This window comes from Vulpes vulpes, chromosome 2 (genome assembly GCF_048418805.1).
Source record: "Vulpes vulpes isolate BD-2025 chromosome 2, VulVul3, whole genome shotgun sequence".
In the NCBI taxonomy this organism is placed as follows: Eukaryota; Metazoa; Chordata; class Mammalia; order Carnivora; family Canidae; genus Vulpes; species Vulpes vulpes.
In genome coordinates, this window is record NC_132781.1 from 121,688,692 (window position 1) to 121,707,816 (window position 19,125).

At 43.9% G+C, this 19,125-nt stretch overlaps 1 protein-coding gene across 8 annotated transcripts in view; it reads left to right on the forward strand.

Moving 5' to 3' along the window:
* Nucleotides 1-13,764: 13,764 nt before the first annotated feature.
* Nucleotides 13,765-19,125, forward strand: part of ARHGAP26 (Rho GTPase activating protein 26) — a 416,966-nt gene continuing 411,605 nt past the window's right edge. For 4 of the 8 annotated variants that reach the window (XR_012000004.1, XM_072749872.1, XM_072749873.1 and 1 more), the window contains exon 1: nt 14,653-15,166. Coding sequence is in view for 4 of the 8 variants with exons in the window: in XM_072749872.1 (XP_072605973.1) it covers nt 15,013-15,166 (154 nt within the window). In the remaining 4 variants the exon portion in view is untranslated. Of the gene's footprint in view, nt 13,932-14,634; nt 15,167-16,865; nt 17,062-19,125 lie in introns of those variants that run through there. The other 4 variants (XM_072749876.1, XM_072749877.1, XM_072749878.1 and 1 more) reach the window with 3 other exon arrangements.

Genomic DNA, 19,125 nt, shown 5'->3' on the forward strand with positions numbered 1-19,125 from the left:
TCAAACTGATTTAAAGCAAAAATCACAGAATAGCACAAACTTGGTAATTAAATTTGGTGACCAGAAATGCAATTATTGCCCAAATAACCTTTGAATTGCAAACTGACAAAAGCCTCTTTTTTTAAAGATTTTATTTATTTATTCATGAGAGACATACACACAGAGAGAAGCAGAGACAGAGGTAGAGGGAGAATCAGGCTCCTTGCAGGGAGCCTGATGTGGGACTCTATCCCAGGACCTCGCGATCATGACCGGAGCTGAAGGCAGACCCTCAACCACTGAGCCATCCAGGTGCCCCTCCTTTTTTTTTTTTTTAGTCTAGATTTATCTAGAGGTCCATTCTACTTTCTACTCAGGAATAATTCCTGAAGAAATTTTAACATGGGAGAAGGGGGATCCCTGGGTGGCTCAGCAGTTTGGTGCCTGCCTTCGGCCCAAGACGTGATCCTGGAGTCCCAGGATCAAGTACCACATCGGGCTCCCTGCATGGAGCCTGCTTCTCCCTCTGCCCATGTCTCTGCCTCTCTCTCGCTCTCTCTGTGTCTCATGAATAAATAAATAAAATCTTAAAAAAAAAAAAAAACAGAAGAAGGCTCAGAATAAAAAAGCCTTTCTAATACCTGATAATGTGTGTACTTGGTTCCTATCTCACTTTATTTTCATGATCCTGCACCTTTCTAGTCCTCCATACTTCTGACTACTTTGTTTCTGTATCCTTTACCCAAGCCTGAACCATTGGTATTTTCTGGAGTGTCCTGGTTCATTCCCAGCTCTCCTCTTCTTACAGAGTAAATCTTCATTCAGTTCTTTCCAGCAGGTACCCACGGACAGTGTCCTTTGGACCAAGTACTGTATCAACCCTCATTGTGGGTTAACTCCCGATCATCCATGTGCTAATGACACCCGATCTCTGAAGTCCAGACTTTTCTCTTCACATTTACACTCCTATATTCACGTAGGGGTATTTTGTAAGTAGCTCTTAAATTATGGATAAATGAATGAATGTTTTTCCTTTAAAGTTTCAAGTTCAGTGCACCTGAAATGAAATCTTCTTGCCTGATGTTACTGCTTGTACTTGGTAATAGCCTCTTGAGGCTATTCTCTTCTTGAAGAGAAACCATAAGTTTATCCTTGCCTCCTCCTTTTGGTCTCTTTCACATCAAGTTCCACTTCTTTCTTTTCTTTTCTCTTTTCTTTTCTTCTTATTTATCCATGTGAGACACAGAAAGAGGCAGAGGCAGAGGGAGAAGCAGGCTCCTGCAGGGAGCCCGACGTGGGACTTGATCCCCGGACCCGGGATCACACCCTGGTCCGAAGGCAGATGCTCAACTGCCAAGCCACCCAGATGTCTTCTGCCTCACCGTTTCTTAAATCTGCCTTTCTCCCCCATCTCCATTCCTCCTGCCTAATCCAGACCTGTATTGCCTTCTCCTTAGATGCTACCACAGCTTCCTGACAGTCGGCCTGCCTCCAAACATGTCCTTATAGCACCCATGCTCTCCTTCCTACTTCAGTGGCTGTTTCCTGCTGAACAAAGATTATACTCCTTGATTACATTCAATAAAGTTCTCCTGCTCTCTGCTTTCCTTTCCAGCCTTACCTTCAGAGTAACTTGCCTCAAATGTCTGTGGTTTCCTGCACACAGCATGCAGATTCATGACACCACGGCTTTGCTTACATTCTACATGCTGGTATATGACCCACTGTGTATGTTCATTTGTAGTCCTCTATGTAAGCTTCAGCTGAGGTGCCAGTCCCTCTAGGGAGCCTGGCTGACCCTCTTTAGGCTGTGCTGGGTATCCTCTACTTGGTCCCTGCAGTATACTGGGCATCCCTCTGTCATTGCACTGTGAAGATCTTGTCCTCTTGCCATCACCTGGACTCCTTTGTGAGTTCCTCGAAGATGTGGACATGTCCTGTTCATCTTGACTCCCCAGAGCCTGACTAGCACCTGAAACCTAGTTGAATTTCACAGGTGTTTGTTGAAGGTCTTTGTTTCCTCTTATGTGGAACATATGTTTTAGCTTTGGTAGCTTTCATGGTATGAAAAGGTATACCCTAAGATACTGAAACCAGAGGGGATTGTTGTTCAAGACTGGGATAAAGGGTTACTGGCAGAAACTTGGAGGTAATCTTATTTACATTTTTGCTCAAAAGACTGACTCTAGGGCAGCCCTGGTGGCCCAGTGGTTTAGCGCGGCCTTCAGCCTGGGGTGTGACCCTGAAGACCCGGAATCAAGTCCCACCTCAGGCTCCCTGCATGGAGCCTGCTCATCCCTCTGCCTGTCTCTCTCTCTCTCTCTCTCTCTCTCTGTCATGAATAAATAAATAAAAATCTAAAAAAAAAAAAAAAAAAAAAAGACTGACTCTAGGCACCAAAAGCAATTGCTTAACGACCCTAAAATATATGCTGGTCTGATACCATGGGATCAGAAAATTGACTAATAAGAAGCAACAGGTGTTGGTGAGGATGTGGAGAAAAAGGAACCCTCATGCACTGTTGTGGGAATATAAACTGGTGCAGCCACTGTGGAAAACAGCATGAAGTTTCCTCACAAAATTAAAAATAGAACTACTGTTTAATCCAGTAATTCCACTACTGAGTATTTACCTAAACAATATATAAAACACTAATTCAAAAGATTTCATGTGCTATGTTTATTGCAGCATTATTTATAGTAGCCAAATTATGGAAGCAACCCAAATGTCTGTCCATAGATGAATGGATAAAGAAGATATGATATACATATATCACATGTATATATTCAGATTATGGGGGAGTCATACTGAAGACTCAGCTGACAGAGTTTGGCAGTAATTGGAGGTAGCTTAGTAGAGGGAGGAAAATCATGCTTGTAGGGTTTTTGACCTGAGCACCTGTGGAGTTGGATTTGTCATTGGGAGGAGCAGATTTGAGAAAATACAGACTTCAGTCCCAGTCCCTTTCTAAGTTTGAGTTGCTTATTAGGTATACAGGTCGAGTGTTGAGCAGCCAAGCTGTGTGTGCCTGTCTGGAGTTCAGAGGAGAGGTTAAAACAGGGTAGATATTCGATGTTTGTTAGCATGCAGATGGTCCTTGTGGCCCTGAGGCAGGTGGAGTAATCTAGGAAGTGTGTGTGAGTAGAGATTTTACAACTAACCTGGGAAAGTCCAGTGTTCAGAGGATGGGAGAATGAGGAGGAGTGAGCCAAGGAAACTGAGGAAGAGGGACCCGTGAGAAGGGCAACCCAAGGGCAATGAGTGGGAGGTAACCCAGAGGCCAAGTGAAGAAAGATTATTTTTGTGCCTGAAATGACAAACAACCTAGCAAATGCTGATGTACCCTAGTCTCTGGGAACTGTATTTCTCTTTGTGTGTGTATGTGTGTGTATGTGTGTGTGTATGTGTGTAACTCCTTTGGCCTGGAGTTACCCAGGTATTACACACTCCCTGTGTTCCCTTCCCTAGAAATTCTGAGCCGTTGTGGTCCAGAACTTCAGTACTAGATCTATGTGGTCACAATTTTACTAGTTTTCTTTTCCTCTTGTGGCAGCCACAAGATCAGTTCCCCTTCCTTTCTATGCTTCTAAGGAAAGCCTGAAGCTTTTGCCAGGGCTGCCCATTCATAAAGTCATTCATTCATTCATTCATTCATTCGTTCACTCACCAGACAGTTACTGGGTTTTTACAATGTGCAGGTGCTGTTCTAGGCACAGAGGAGAGAGCCATGACCAACCATGGTCCCAGCTCTGTCCTTGCCAACAGGGAGCTTACATTCTAGTGGAGTGGGGAGGAGGTAGGGAGAAGGGAGAGGTAATGTGTGTGGGGGATGGTCATTAAACAAACAAGTAACTTAAAATTGTTATGTATGCACTGACAAAAACAATCAAGGGTCTGAGATACAGAGCAACAGTGGAGACTAAGAGAGTGGGCTGTTTTCAATTGGGAGGGCCAGAAAGCTTCTGGAAGATGAGATCCGACTATCTCCAAAGTAACCAGCAAAATCTTTTTCTTTTTTTAGAGTCCTGAAGTGAACCTGTGTTCCTAGTTCCTAGAAACCCCTAAGGCTCTTGGTTTCCTTCTGGTTTAGTGGAACAATGGAGAAAACCTATAACCAGTTCTAGCTTCAAGCACCATTCCCATTCTGGTTTACACTGTAACTCTGAAAAATCAGTTTTTTCACAGTTTCATCTCATATCCACCAGAAGAGACAAAAGATCATAAAAATGGAATTTATTTGAGTTCATCTTCCAACAACGTGGCCAGTTACTGCTTTATTTAGCTTTATTTACTTAGTTACTGCTTTACTTGTTTTTGAACACTTAATACAGTGCAGACATTGGTCTATGTAAGTGTTTTATGTGCATGCTACCATTTAAGTTTTACAACAGCCCTGTGAGGTAGGTGCCATTGTCATTCTCATTTAATACTTAAAATGCCTGAGACTTAGAGAGATTAACTGTGGTCATACAGCCAGCAAGCCGCAGAGCTATGGTTAAAACTCATGTCTGTTTAATGCTTGAGATGTTGCTTTTGGCATTATTTTATAAAAGATGAAGGGTGCCTGGCTGGCTTGGTAGGGGGAGCGTGCGATTCTTGATCTCCAGTTCATGAGTTCAAGCCCCACGTTGTGCATAGAGACTACTTAAATAAATACAGGTAAAAAAAGATGATATGAGAGCATTCTTAACTATGTCTTTTAACTACTGCATGCTTTATCTTTTTTTTTTTTTAAGATTTTATTTATTCATGAGAGACACAGAGATCAGGCAGGAGGAGAAGCAGGCTCCTGCAGGGAGCCCTATGTGGACTTGATCCCAGGACTCCAGGATCATGCCCTGGACCAAAGGCTGGCGCTCAACTGCTGAGCCACCCAGGCATCCCTGCATCCTTCATCTTCACCAAATTATTCTTAGCTAAGAAATTTAAATACAGGGGCAGCCTGAGTGACTCAGTGGGTTAGCACTGTCTTCAGCCCAGGGCGTGATCCTGGAGACCGGGATCGAGTCCCACGTCGGGCTCCCTGCATGGAGCCTGCTTCTCCCTCTGCCTGTTTCTCCCTCTGCCTGTGTCTCTGCCTCTTTCTCTGTGTCTCATGAATGAATAAAAAGTATTAAAAAAAAAAGAAAAAAAAGAAATTTAAATACAGATTCACAGGGGTAGGGCTTCTCATAGTTGAATGATCTTTGGGGTGTTTCAGTGACCTGTTAATCAAATTCCATGCTAAAAAAGAAACAAAAAACCCCCTCCATCCTAAAATAAAAGTGAGATTACTTTGTGATTTCAGTTTTAAAACAAGCATTTATTGTCTTTCAGGAAGGCTATAAATAGAAATTCAAGGAAATATTTCAACTAATAAAGATAAAAATATTTTTTGTTAAAACATCAAATATTTGACTTTCATTTCTTAGCTCACTTTATTTTTTTTAAGATTTAAAAAAAAGATTTTATTTATTTATTCATGAGAGACCCAGAGAGAGAAGTAGAGACAAAGGCAGATGGAGAAGCAGGCTCCCTGCGGGGAGCCTGATGTGGGGCTCCATCCCAGGACCCCAGGATCATGCCCTGAGCCAAAAGCAGATGCTCAACCACTGAGCCACTGAGCCACTAAAACTCCCTTAGCTCACTTTAAAAACTATAATTTCAAGATGTTTTTAGCAAGCATGGTACATTCTGAGGTTTTTAAAAGTTCATATAATAGTAATTCAAGTTATAATTTATTGAGCATTTACTACACCTGCCAAGTACTAGGTATATTACTTCACTGGTTCCTAACTATAACTCTCTGTGATAATTACTTATTGTCAGTCTTCTAAAGATGAAGGCGTTGAATAGATAGTTAAGTAACTTGCTCGAGATTCAAAGTCATTGCATCAAATCCGGTATTTGAACCTATGGATGGAAACTGATGCTTTTTTCATCATACAACTTTATTTTTTATTCTGCCTTCAGAAGGGTTCTTTCCTTATTAGATTATTTTCATTCTTTAAATAAGTGACTTTGAGGAAGTATCTTTCTTCCCTGGTATTCAGTTTCCTTGGGTTTAAGACAATGTGATTGAATTGGAGATTTTCCATAATCTCTGTTAGGTCTAAAACTACATGGTTCTGTGAGTCCATCAATAGCCCAGTTCAAAGGTAGTTGGTTGGTGTTCCGTGGGACTCCTCCTCATTTGTTCTCTTTGGGAAACAGTAGAAAATTGAATCTTTTAAATCAATTTAGTACGTATATCTACTATTTTTTATACTCATGAATATATTACCTGATCATTTTTAGTTGCAAAATGTTTCCTCACTGTCATTTATAATACTCATCACTAACAATAGGCTAAAGAAATAGATTTGAATTGCTTTTCCTTTCTTTCATTTGGTTAGTCCGGGGTCAGCAAGCTATGGCTTGTGGGCCAAATCTAGCCTACTACTTGTTTTTGTATGGCTTATTAACTAAGATTGGGTATTATATTTTTAAATGGCTGGAAAAGAAAATTAAAAAAATAGTTTGTGACACCTGAAAATTACATGAAATTGAGATTTCAGGGTCCATAAAGCTTTTTGGAACACAGCCACCATATTCATTCATTTATGTATTGTCTATGGCTGGTTTCCTGGCACAACATCAGGGTTGAAGAAGTGCAACAGAGCCTGAATGGTCCAGAAAGCCTGGAAACCCTTTCTAGAAAAAGTCTGCTGATCTTCGGGTTAGTGTTGAAATAATAAAGCAAGGAGGCCAACTGAGGTTGTTCTAATGCCTTGATAGCCTAGTAAGCAAACCAAAATCTAAGCAGGACTCAATGCTCTTGAATTCAAGAAAAATGAAACTGAAGAATGACCAATCACAAACAGCCACCCAGGCTTTCCCACATTAGCAACCACTTAAGCTATAACCAAATAATGGCTTTGCTTCCAAGTCTTCTCTATAAAAACTTTGCCCTTAGCTTCTTTCAGTGCAGCACTCCCAATCATTCTGTTTGGTGCTGCTTATTTGGATTGAAGTTTGCTCAGATAAACTCTCAAAAAGCTTAATGTACCTCAGTTTATCTTTTAACATCTGGGACACTGTACTGATTGCCCACTGCTCCTAGGCATTCTACAGGTCACAGGAACATAGTATCGAACAAGACGCACAAGTTCCCTGAGCTCAAGGAGCCATGTCTAAACTCAAATAAAAAACAAACAGGGAGCCTGGCCAGCTGAGTTAGTGGAGTATGCCACTCTTGATCTTGGGGTTGTGAGTTTGAGCCCTACATTGGGTGTAGAGATTACTTTAAAAAAAAAAAAAAACAACAAGAAACAAAGTTGGAGGGACACAGGACTTCCAAAGTTAAATTATGCCAAAGGATTTTTTAAATACAGCTACTACCTTCGCTTATCATCATTTACTTTAAGAAAAAGAGTATGTATGTTAATACAAAAAAATTAGTGTATTAATACCAAATTTGTAGGAAGAACATAATCTCAAAAAGCACTGCCTCAAATGGAATGCATGTTATGGAAAACTCATTGCATCCTCACTGTTTTTCTCATTTCCTGATGGATCAGAGAAAACTTCTTCCTGGGCTGGCAAAGGTCATCAGATCAGCTTTGGGAGCACAGGGCTTGGTTGGCATTGTCACTTTGCAGGCAAAACAAACTTAGGAAATATCTAGTTTTTAAATTGGAAAATGTTAGTGTTTTAGTGGTGCAACTCTTCAGCTTGAGAGTATTACAGCCACTAATTTTAGAAGTCAAATTTTTCTGCAGACAGTGCCGGGTAATACAAATGTAGTTATGGGAAATTCCAGACATGAACTAGAAAGGGAAGTGGAAGTAAATAAAATAAATCTGCCAACTTCTACTCTTGTAGATCCCGCAGATATTATATCCTCTTTGCCCTGCATTTAGATGCAAGATAACCCATTTTAGTACTGATGTTTCATACTGGCTGCTCCTTAGAAGGAAGTGACGGCAAGAATAATTTCTCTACGGAAATACTGCCCTCCGCTACCCCACAAATGCCACCTTCCATAGGCACCCACTAAAAACCACAGCATCGCTTCAAAACTAGAGTCATCTAAGGAGCATGGATCCCCAGAGGAGAAAACTTACCCATTAATAAGGATTTGAGGTTGGATAGTGATCATTTTCCAGTTACTTTAGAAAGTTTTTAATTCCCAATGACAGACTTTCTATTTTGCAACAACTGAAATAGCAACCAAAAGACCAGCAATGACCCCTTTCTCTTCTGTGTCCCTATTCTTGGTGTCTATGATATTGTTCATTTCCTAAGTGCATCTTATAGAGCATGGGGGACAAAGTGGGGGAAAACAGGATTCTGTGCTCAAGGGAAAATGAGAAATACAGGTTTACAACAATCTCACAGGATTTTTTTTACTGCAGGACATCTCAGGACCTCTAACATGCTAATGTGCATTTCAAGCTTATACAAATGTACATGAAGGATCTGGAGGCAAGAAAGAGAGCAAGGTGCACAGGACTGCTTGTGTGTGGAGTATAGGTTACTTTACTGAAGTAAGCTAATTTACTTGGTCATTTTAGCAGCAACAATTAGGATAAATAGACCAGTTATTTTCACTGACCCAGATCATCCTGGGTTTGTAATTGAAATGGTCTTTGACAGGTTTCTGGTTTCAGCTCAGTTTTGAAAAAAACTTATTTTGATTGATGGATTATCATTTTTCTTAAATATCTTCATTTAGTATACATTCCTGTAAATGTAGATATTATCTTTAAATGTTTAGGAAACCATCCTTAAAACTAATGATTTTCCATTTTGGAAACTCCCTAAAAACCATGTATTAATGTGGATGACCAGAATTCAAGAGGAGGTGAAACAATAGGTTTTGTGATTAGATCATCATATCATTTAGGGTTGTATCTGGCTTTGAGTAACAGAAAACTCCATTAATAGGGCCTACATAGCTTGTTTTTTCCCCTTCATGTGATGAGTAGTTGGTAGGTGGGCATTCTAGGGCTGGGTGTTGTGGCTCACAGATATCACCAAGGCACCTGGCATGTGGTATTCATCCTCTTGGTTGCAAGATGAATGCTGCTCCTTGATGCATTACATCCATATTCTAGATGAAAAGAATAGGGAGGGAAGGTGGGCAAAAAGTGTGTGTCAGCTGTTCCCTTATCAAAAAAACAAAATCTTGGGCAGCCCGGGTGGCTCAGCGGTTTAGCACCGCTTTCAGCCCCAGGGTGTGATCCTGGAGGCCCACCCAATAGATTTCTAGTTATAGCTTAATGGCCAGAAAAATGCCACATGGCCAGCAGTAGCTGTATAGAAATCTGAGGAACTGAATTCTTTTTTTTTTAAATTTTTATTTATGATAGTCACGCACAGAGAGAGAGAGAGTGAGAGAGGCAGAGACACAGGCAGAGGGAGAAGCAGGCTCCATGCACCGGGAGCCCGACGTGGGATTCGATCCCGGGTCTCCAGGATCGCGCCCTGGGCCAAAGGCGGGCGCCCAACCGCCGTGCCACCCAGGGATCCCGGAACTGAATTATTTAGCTGCGCACTTGGGGGTTCTATTAGTAACATAGCCTAAGACTGGAATTAGGCTAATCTGGGGTTAGAATCTCAGCTCTAAAAAAAAAAAAAAAAAAAAAAAAAAAAAGGGATCCCTGAGTGGCGCAGCGGTTTGGCGCCTGCCTTTGGCCCAGGGCGCGATCCTGGAGACCCGGGGTCGAATCCCACGTCGGGCTCCCTGTGCATGGAGCCTGCTTCTCCCTCTGCCTGTGTCTCTGCCTCTCTCTCTCTCTCTCTCTCTCTCTCTGTGTGACTATCATAAATAAAAAAAAAAAAAAAAAAAAAAGAATCTCAGCTCTGCTGCTCAGTGATTATGACTTTAGGTTTGTCATTTTCAGTTTCCTCACTATAAAATGGAGATAAGATGATAATGGGGTTCTGAAGACATTAATTGAACTATTTTTTGTAAAGTGTTTAGGAGAGTATCTGGTATGCAGTAAATGATATATGTAGGTACTTTCTCAACAAATGAGTAAGGAAAGGACATTACATTAAAAAGTAGCAGGGATAAAAAAAAAGTAGCAGGGATGAAAAATGTGGATAACATATAAAACAGACTTGTATACTACAAGTAATATGAATTTCATTAATTTCTTGAGCCAAGGAATGTTAATTAAGTGCTGCCACCTCCCCCACAGGACCACAAACCATTGGATTTGGAGGGGTAGATTACTCTTTCTTCTTTCAAGGAAAATGAGGATTTCATGTCTTTCAGTCAGTTGCTTTTACACTAATGGTAGGGCGTTGGATTTATTTATTTATTTTTTATTTATTTATTATTATTATTATTTTAGGGCATTGGATTTAAAGCCAAAACATATTAGAGGCTTGTATAGTTACTGATATATTGGGGGCATACCAGCAAATAGTCCTGGGGAAAAAACATACATTTCAGGGTGAGATACCTCCTCTTTCATTCATGGGTTATCTTTTTTTTTTTTTAAATAAAATTTATTTATTCATGAGAGACACAGAGAGAGAGAGGCAGAGACATAGGCAGAAGGATAAGCAGACTCCTCACAGAGACCCCAATCCCAGGACTCTGGGATCACGACCAAGCTGAAGGCAGATGCTCAACCACTGAGCCACCCCGGCATCCCCATTCATGGGTGATCTTATTCCAATTTTAGGCTTGGCTATTATTATTAATTTTTTAGATATATAAAATCTCTTTCTTATAGATATCGTATAGGCAGATAGTTATTTAAGACAGATAGATTTGAATTCTTAGCTTAATTCTACTGCTAACCTTAGGTACCTTACTTTTCTAATCCTTAGTTACTTTATCCGTAAAATAGGGATGGTAACAGTACCTATTTCCCAAATTTTAGTAAAGGCTGGAAATGTAATAAAGAACTTAGCACAGATCCTACTACAGAGATAAAGCTCAATAAATATCATTACTATCACTACCATCATTATTACTTCTTAAAAGCAACTTTATTGAGCTGTAACTTAGACACAATAAGATGCACCCATAAATTTTGACTAATGTTGACACCTGTGTAACCATCACCACGATTGTGATATAGAATATATTTACAACATCATCCCCAAATTGTCATTTTAAAAATGGAAAACAGATGCCTTATCCAGTAATAATACAAAGGCGAAGTCACTGTGTAAAGCATCATATGGTATTGACTATAAAAAAGAAAGAGTATGTGCTAACTAGAATTACAAAACCATGGAAATATAGCAGAAGGAGCATTCATTTTGAGGGCGTTGGGGAACTAACTGGTCAAACATACTGCTTATTATTGCTTCTGCCTATTTAGCATTAATTCCCTCTTTTCCTGTCAACAGGAGTTTGTCCTTTGGGGGAAACAACTCCTCCCCAGTGTTTGATGTTTTAGGAGCAGGGCTATTTAACCTCTGGCTTCAGTCTTGTAATTTCTGCTGTAATTCTTGGGGAGAAAACACCTCTGTTACTGCTAATATTGCTGGATATAAGTTTGGAGGAGCAGAGAGCACCATAGAGGAAGGTCAGCTTGTGGGGCGGAGAGAGAAATCTGGTGCTCACATCATCATCCAAGTCTCCTGAGGCTACATCTATTTCTGGTCCTTAGTTACATGAGGGCCTAAGAACCTTCATCATGGACCAGCCCTGTTCTTCAGTTTGTGTTCAGGAACCATGCTCACCTCTGCGTATGTGGGTCAGAGATAGCATTATGAGAAATGAGAATGCTTTCCAGTTTTCTACAAATGGAAGGTCATTGTGTGGCAGATGTAAAATTAACTGGACAACTGAAGTCAGAGATAATACGGACTTACAATGTATATTGTGTTACTGAAAGTAGAACTATTTAGATTTAGTGTTTGACTAATTTGAAGGAATTGAGACATATTCCAAGGAAATTGGGTCAAATTATTTGGCCTAAACTATTTCTCTATTTTGTTTGAAAGTGATTTTTGTTTTATCTGCATTCATAGCTATGTTGTCACATGAGTTGCTGTTTCTTCCTTATTAAACTTGAGTCCCTCCTGTTGGCATTGTGCACCTCTTAAGTACCTGTTGCTGTTCTAAGAGCTGGGGCTGTAGCAGCAGACAACACAAAACCTCTACCTCATGGAGTTTATTTTCGAGGACGTGAGAGATAACTGCACCTTCCATGTGCCAGTTTCTGTCCTTGATACTACTGCATTCTGATTCTCTTTTTCTGATAGTATTGCCTGAAGTGTGGGAAGTGTTTATGGAAATTCTGGGTTAAATTAATAAGAAATGAAATGTTATCCACACATATTTGTAAATGGGCATACATGTATGTGTCACACACACTTCTTAGCTAAGTAACCTGGCTTAAGTTCCACTTATGGGCCTCAATTTCTCATTTGAAAAGTGGGTATTATCATGGTACCAATATTACCTGGTGGGGATTAAATGCACGTAAATAATTTAGCTCTACTTTATGTCTGGCACAGATGATAGCCAATGTTATTATTAATACATTTATTTTACTTTATACACAATTGCCCCAATATTCTGCAATGGAAGAATATGAATCATTGTGCACCCCCCCCCAGTTTGTTTCATTCATTTAACACTGATTATCATGTGCCAGGCCCACTGTTTTTTTTTTACAGTTTTTTCCAGACATGGCTGCAACAGTATCTCCCGTTCTTGTCACTTCCCCACCTAGAGGTACAGTCTAATTCCCCTCTCTTTGCATCTGCGTGGGATTGTGACTTATTAGCTAGAAATTTGTGAAATTAGCTAGAAATTTGTGACTTCTAAGGTTAGGCCATAAAAGGTGGTGCAGCTTTTGCCTTATGAGATGGGGCATTCACAGTAGAGTCCTGAAGCTGCCATGCAAGGAGGAAGCCCAAAGTAGGGCACACAGCAGAGAAGCCTTGGGCCCACCCAAGAAGAGGGAAGATGCTCAGCTAACCACCCCTGCTCCAGCACCTGTCACTGTCTGACTGGAACACAGGAGAGACTCCTAAGCTGGAACTACTGAGTTAAGCTCTTCCACAGAGACCAGGAGAGAATATAAAAAGATTGTTGTTGTTTTAGACTATTAAGTTTTGGTGTGATTTGTTATGTGTCAATAGAGAACCTACCTTTTAAGTGCTCAAGATATGGTATTAAGCAGATCTTTCTCATTCTTGGCAACTGAGGAGCAACTATTTTCAGGATTTTAATTATCTGTCCCACAGCTGTTTGGGCCTGCTCTCAAGTCTAAATTTGTAGATACAGCAGAAAAACAGATCATACTCACTCATTCATTTATGTATTCAATAAACCAGGCAATTGATTTCTCAATGTAGATGCCTCTTCTGGCCCCAGAGTTGGCAACCTTTTCCCCATGTTTTTAAGCACCCAGGCCTTCTCCTGTCTCACCAGGCAGCCCTAATGCTCTTCTCCTGTCTCTCCCATCCACTAGCAGCAATTAAGTCCATTCTGTGCTATTCATCTTAGTATCGGTAGCATCTAGTTTAATGCTTGCACATAGCAGATCTATTAAAAAAAAAAAAAGAACAAACCAAAAAAAAAAAAAAAAAAACAACCCCCCCCCCCCCCCAAAAAAAAAACCCTTAACTGAAAGGCTCCTAGCTCCTAGACACACAAAAATTTATTCAGGGACAGTCCCTATGCTCTAGGAGTTCCCAATTTAGCACTAGACACTGTGGGATCCAGCCTGACCAGTGCAGTTAAGTGAGCTGCCTGAATGAATTCCAGTAGTGGAACAGAGGGAGGACAGGGCAGCGCACTGGGGGTGGGAGGTGGGGAAAGATTTAATTTAGTCCACATTTGTCAGTCACCGGAGCACGAATGGCACATGTAGCACATGGTAAGCTCTCAGTATCTGTTACCAAATGCAAGCCACTGGCCTAGGTAGCAGGAATGCAGCAGCGCACCAGAAAACTGCAGCGGTCTGTGCCCTCGTGAAGCTCACAGGGTATCAAAGGACGACAGGCAGGAGGTAATTATGTAAAATTGTGCTAGATGCCCAACAGGAAAACAACAGGCAGCTGAAATTCTCGTAAGGATGTTAGAGCCTTTGGCCGGGGGGCAGCCGTGGGCGGGTTTTGAGCAGGAGTGGCCATGAGGGGGCGGGAAGATTGCGGGCAAGAAGAACTGGTAATTTAAAAACACAAACATTTTCTGCTTGACTGGAATACGGAGCGGGTGAAAAGGGTGGACATGGTGGTTCGCTGCGCTCGAGGTTCTCCCGGGCTAGGGAGCTGCATTTCGAGTGAAAGCTCGATTGCCCAGCCCTGCAGGGCGGGTTCAGGGGGGACTGCAGCCCCGTTTCATGCTAGGCACATTGAGGGTCCTCCGCTTCCCAGACCTGCAGAAGCAGCACCTTGGGTTCGGATCCCGGCCGCAGCAGGTCCGCAAGATCGGGAGTGGGAAGCGTCGGCGCATCGCAGCGATCACCCCTTCCGCACCGGGTCTGCAACACCGCGCGGGCGGGAGGGGGCGGAGCCTGTGTTGCGGCCCTAGGCGGTGGCGTGGGCCCGCCCCCCGGCCCAGGCCCCGCCCCCGCCCTCCGCTGATTGGGTCAAGGCCGCGGAAGGGCCGGGTGTCCCCGGGAGGCAGGGGGGTCGGGCTGAGGCGGGCGTGCTGATTGGCCCGCCTGGGATTAGGTCATCGCTAGCAGGTTCGAGCGGCCCGGACGCCGGCGGGGCGGCCGAGGCTGCTGTGAGAGGGCGCTCGAGGCTGCTGGCGAGCGATCGGGCGAAGGAGGCGGGGAGGCGGCCGCCGCGCTCGCCCGCCTGCTCGCTCGCTTCCCGGCGCCGCTGCGGGTCGGTCGCCGCGCTTCCTGCCCGCCAGCCGCTCCGTGGCGCGCCGCCGGAGCAGCCGCCCCTCGGCCGGGACCCCGCTCGGGTCGGCAGTCGTGCGCGCCGGCGGACACCGCGCGGAGGGCGAGGCGGGGCCACACCTGTGGAGCCGGCGGGCGTCGGGGGTCCCGGCCGGGGTCCCGCCGCGTGCGTGCTCGGGGCTGCGGGCCTCCCGGGCGCTGGGGCAGGCGCGCCCCCCGGCTGGGCGACGCGGGCGCGATGGGGCTCCCCGCGCTGGAATTCAGCGACTGCTGCCTCGACAGCCCGCACTTCCGAGAGACGCTCAAGTCGCACGAAGCGGAGCTGGACAAGACCAACAAATTCATCAAGGAGCTCATCAAGGACGGGAAGTCACTCATCAGCGCGCTCAAGAGTGAGTGTCCCGAGCCTGACGCGACCCTGAGGGGACGGGACCCTGAGGCGGGAGGGCCGTCGGGCGGCCGGGTCCCGGGCGACGGCCGCGGACGCTGCCGGCGGGCGCGCCGGGCCGGGCGGGGGCGAGCGAGCAGAGCAGCAGTCGACGAGGCAGGCGCCCCCGAGCCCCCCGGCGGCGTTCGGGGCTGGCGGGCGGCGGCCGAGGGCGGGCGGCGCTCCGGGGCCCCGCGGCTGGGTGTGCGCGGCACACAGGTGTCCCGGGAGTGCGACGCCGGTGCCTGGCGCGCCGCGCACCCCGTTGGGAAGCCCCCTCGCGCCCGCCGCTCCGGCTCCCTCGGGGGAACGCTTGCTCACCCCGGGGTACCCGGCCGGGGAAGCGGCACGTGCCCCGCCAGGGGGGCGCCGCCTCCCCTCGGCGGAGGGCGGCTGGGGACCGCCCCGCTCTGTGCGCGCCGGGCTGCCCGGGCCGCCGGGTTCTCCGAAAGGCGCCGGCGCTGCCAGGAAAGGGCTGGGCGCCGCGGCTGGGGAGCTCGCGCTTCTGGGGAGCGTTCGCAGCCAGTGACCCCGGGCGGGGAACGCGTGCAGGTTCTGATTCTTGTGTTCAGCAGAAGGTGACAGGGGTGGGAGGACAGCATCAGAGTGTTCCTTTACTCTAAGCTGTGGGCGGGGGTTTAAAAATAGAACGAACATATCCTGACTCTCTCCCGCTCCCTCGCTCTATCTCTCTCTCTCCTTTTTTTTTTTTTAAGCCTCTCCCTTTATCCTTGAAAACTCAAAGGTTTTGAGGGAATGTCCTCCGGCCTCACTCGGAGAGCTGAAGTTAAAACTCGTCCTTAAGGATTCCGGAGCCCTTTGTAAAACCCATTTTTTACTTATTTCCTCTTGGTAGGGGAGAAATGAGATTTGCATTCTGTGTATGATTTTTCCCTTGACCTTTGCAGAGCCGGAGAGTTTCTCCCGGCCAAACGAAAGTGTTCTAGGGATGGGCTCCTTGGATCGTGAGGTCGATCTTGGTGCTTTTTCAGTCTCCCCCCTTTAAAAATAGCTCCGTCCATCTTTTGGTTTTTTGAGTCAGGAATGACATGAAGGAAGATAGTGGAACTGTCTTTGACTTTACTTTCCCGTCTGTGGGATGGATTTCTTAATAGGTGCTACCTTTCAGCTAGGCCAGGCTGCATTGGCTGAGTGGAGTGCTGTCTCTGAAAATTGTTCCCAGGCCTCTTGAAAGGGGATTTCTGGAAGTCAATTGCCTGAGATGTCATTTTGTGATCCTGTTGCTTCTAAAAATGTAGGGGGAGATAACGGAACCCCGGGACAGCAATTGCCAATCTTTTGGAGTGAAATAAACATAAAATTGTGGTGTGATGAGGTTCCTCAGAGGCAGGGTCTCTGATGATCTGAAGCCTACCAATAACTCTTCCTTTCCCACTGACCATCTTTGATTCAGGAAACACTCCACCCCTGGTTTGGAGAAAGTTAGGAGCCCACTCATAGACTGGGCCCACGAGTTTTGATTCAGTCTTTCTGGCTTTAATTGGCCTTCTGCTTTATTCAGCAAACATATGGAGTGCCTGCTGTGTGTAGGTACTGCTGCCCTGGGTCCTGATGATGTAGCAGTGATTATTGTGTTGCCCCTTTGGCAACAGAGACTGACTCCTTGCCCGTGAATTATCTCATGTTATTCATTTTACACACAGGCTTGATGAAGTCACTAGTCCAGAGCCACACAGCTCCAGCAGTGGGACCTAATCTTGCACCCCTGCATGGTCTGAGCCAGAGTCGGAGTTCCTGCTAACACAGAGCTCTTAATCCTCTCTCATCCTGCTTACCCAGAGTGGACCCCCTGGACCAAGCCTGCTAGAATTTGGAACTGCATTTGTATATCTGTCTTGAGTATGAGTAGGGTACATTTGTGTGACTGGGAATTTATTTGCCTGCTACTATTTTTTTTTTTTTTTTTTTTGGATAGGCCTAAGAATTCCTTGGGTGGGGGGAAATAATGCAGTGATAGGGCTTAAGAATTATTTAAGTTGTCTAATGGAATGGAGCAGCCCTGTAACTTGAGGGAAAGATTAGTAAGGAACTAAATGTTCTAATCTGTTTATATCTAGTTGTATGTATTAACAATACTCTGACAGCTACTATTACCTAAGTAGATCATGTGTGACCTCTTCTGTGGAAAGAGTGGAGTTGATCACTCTCTCCCAGATTTCAGGCATTCCATTATCATTAGGTGCTTGCTACAGTGTGTATTACTGTCTTAGTATTTGTGTATTATTTTTCTTCTTTTTGTCCTTTTCATTACTGAAAATGTAAAGCCAGTGTTTTTAAAACTAATTACACGAAATAAATACATAATTATGTAAAATACCCTGGTTTAGATAATTTACAGTCTCTTTGAGCTATAAAATTTTATGGCTTTATTTTATAATTAGTATTCATAGACCTTTGGGTTTAGATTTCCTTCGTGTGATAATCTGAGGCAGTAAAACTAGCCTTTTGGGATTACCAAAGTTCAGCTTGATCATTGTTACTCTTACTTTCATTTTATGCCTGAAGAAACTGAAGATCAATCATAGAGGTCAGTACCTGCTTAAAGTAACAAAGTGGTTAAGTATATTTGAACCAGAGCTATCTGATTCCAAAGCCTATGCACTTAAACTTGAAGCAAAACTATTGTCTAGGTCAGTTGTCTCTTGAGTCCCCTTGAGAATCTGATAAACAAATAACCCCCCATGAAGTTTTGCCTTGGAAGCCCAAGCCTCTGGTCTGGATACATAGAAGATAAATGGTAAAATATTTGCAACCTACGTTGGTAAGCTTTCCTGATTCGCCCAGGTCTTTTCTGTGGCTGTCATATGCCCAAAACTCATTCCTTGCACTGGTGATTCAGTGTTTCATTTGGGAGGATTTTGTGTGTTCAAGACTTTCTGTTTTTCTGTAGAGATGATAGAAGTTGGAGATGAAGTTCAGACTTGTAGAATTAAGTTTTAACATTTCCTGGGTTTGAATCTTAAACCCAGCACTTAACTGGTAGACTTGGGACAAGTCACTGAGCCTGAGTCCCTCCAGGTAGTAGCCACCCTGACTTTCTAGTGTTGTGAGGACTAAATGAATCAGTGCTTGTAAAGAAAACACTTAGCTTGGAGCCTGGGGCATAGCACTACTCACTTGTTGGTAGCTATAATCATCTGCCAGCTTTCAAGGTTGTCAAGACTCAGAGCAAAAGTAAGAGCAGAGGTATAGTTTTTGGTTTGGGTGCAGGGAGTTAGGCTTATGCCTTCTTCATAATTTACACAGTTGTGTATGTGTTAACCTCTGGTGGGAAGAATCCTGGTAATCCTATTTGTATAATGTTATGCCAAAAAAAGTTCCACAAGTTAAAAAAAAAAAAAAAAAAGAGTAAGTTTCCCAACATACTTTCTGTTCCAAATAACGTTTTGGTAACTTGAATTTTCAGTCTTCTTGCTAGATTAACATGCTCCCTCAGTGGCTACGCTGGGTGCCTCTTGACTCTCCTGCCTCGCAGGAATGGACTTTATGGCTGGTCTCATGGACCCAGTGACAAACCAAATGTGGGTTCATAGAAATGAAAGTGAATTAGGCCGTTGGTTTTGAGGGGTGGTATGGGTTTTCAGGAACTGTTTCTTTCCATCTTGAGAGTTGGCTTTTGGACTTGTTGCTGTAAATTTGGCTTCTGCTTTCTCAGATAGAATGAATACCCTTATTCTGATAGTCTAAGGTGGGGCAAAAATTCATAATTTAAAAATATCAACTTTTTAAAGGTATAATTCACCCTACCATATAGTTCACCCACTTAGAGAATCCAATTCAGAGGTTTTTAGTACATTCACAGAATTGTACAGTCATCCCTACAATCAATCTTAGAACATTTCCATCACCCCAAAAGAAATCTGATTCCCATTGGGCATCAGTCATTCTCCATTTTCTCCCAGC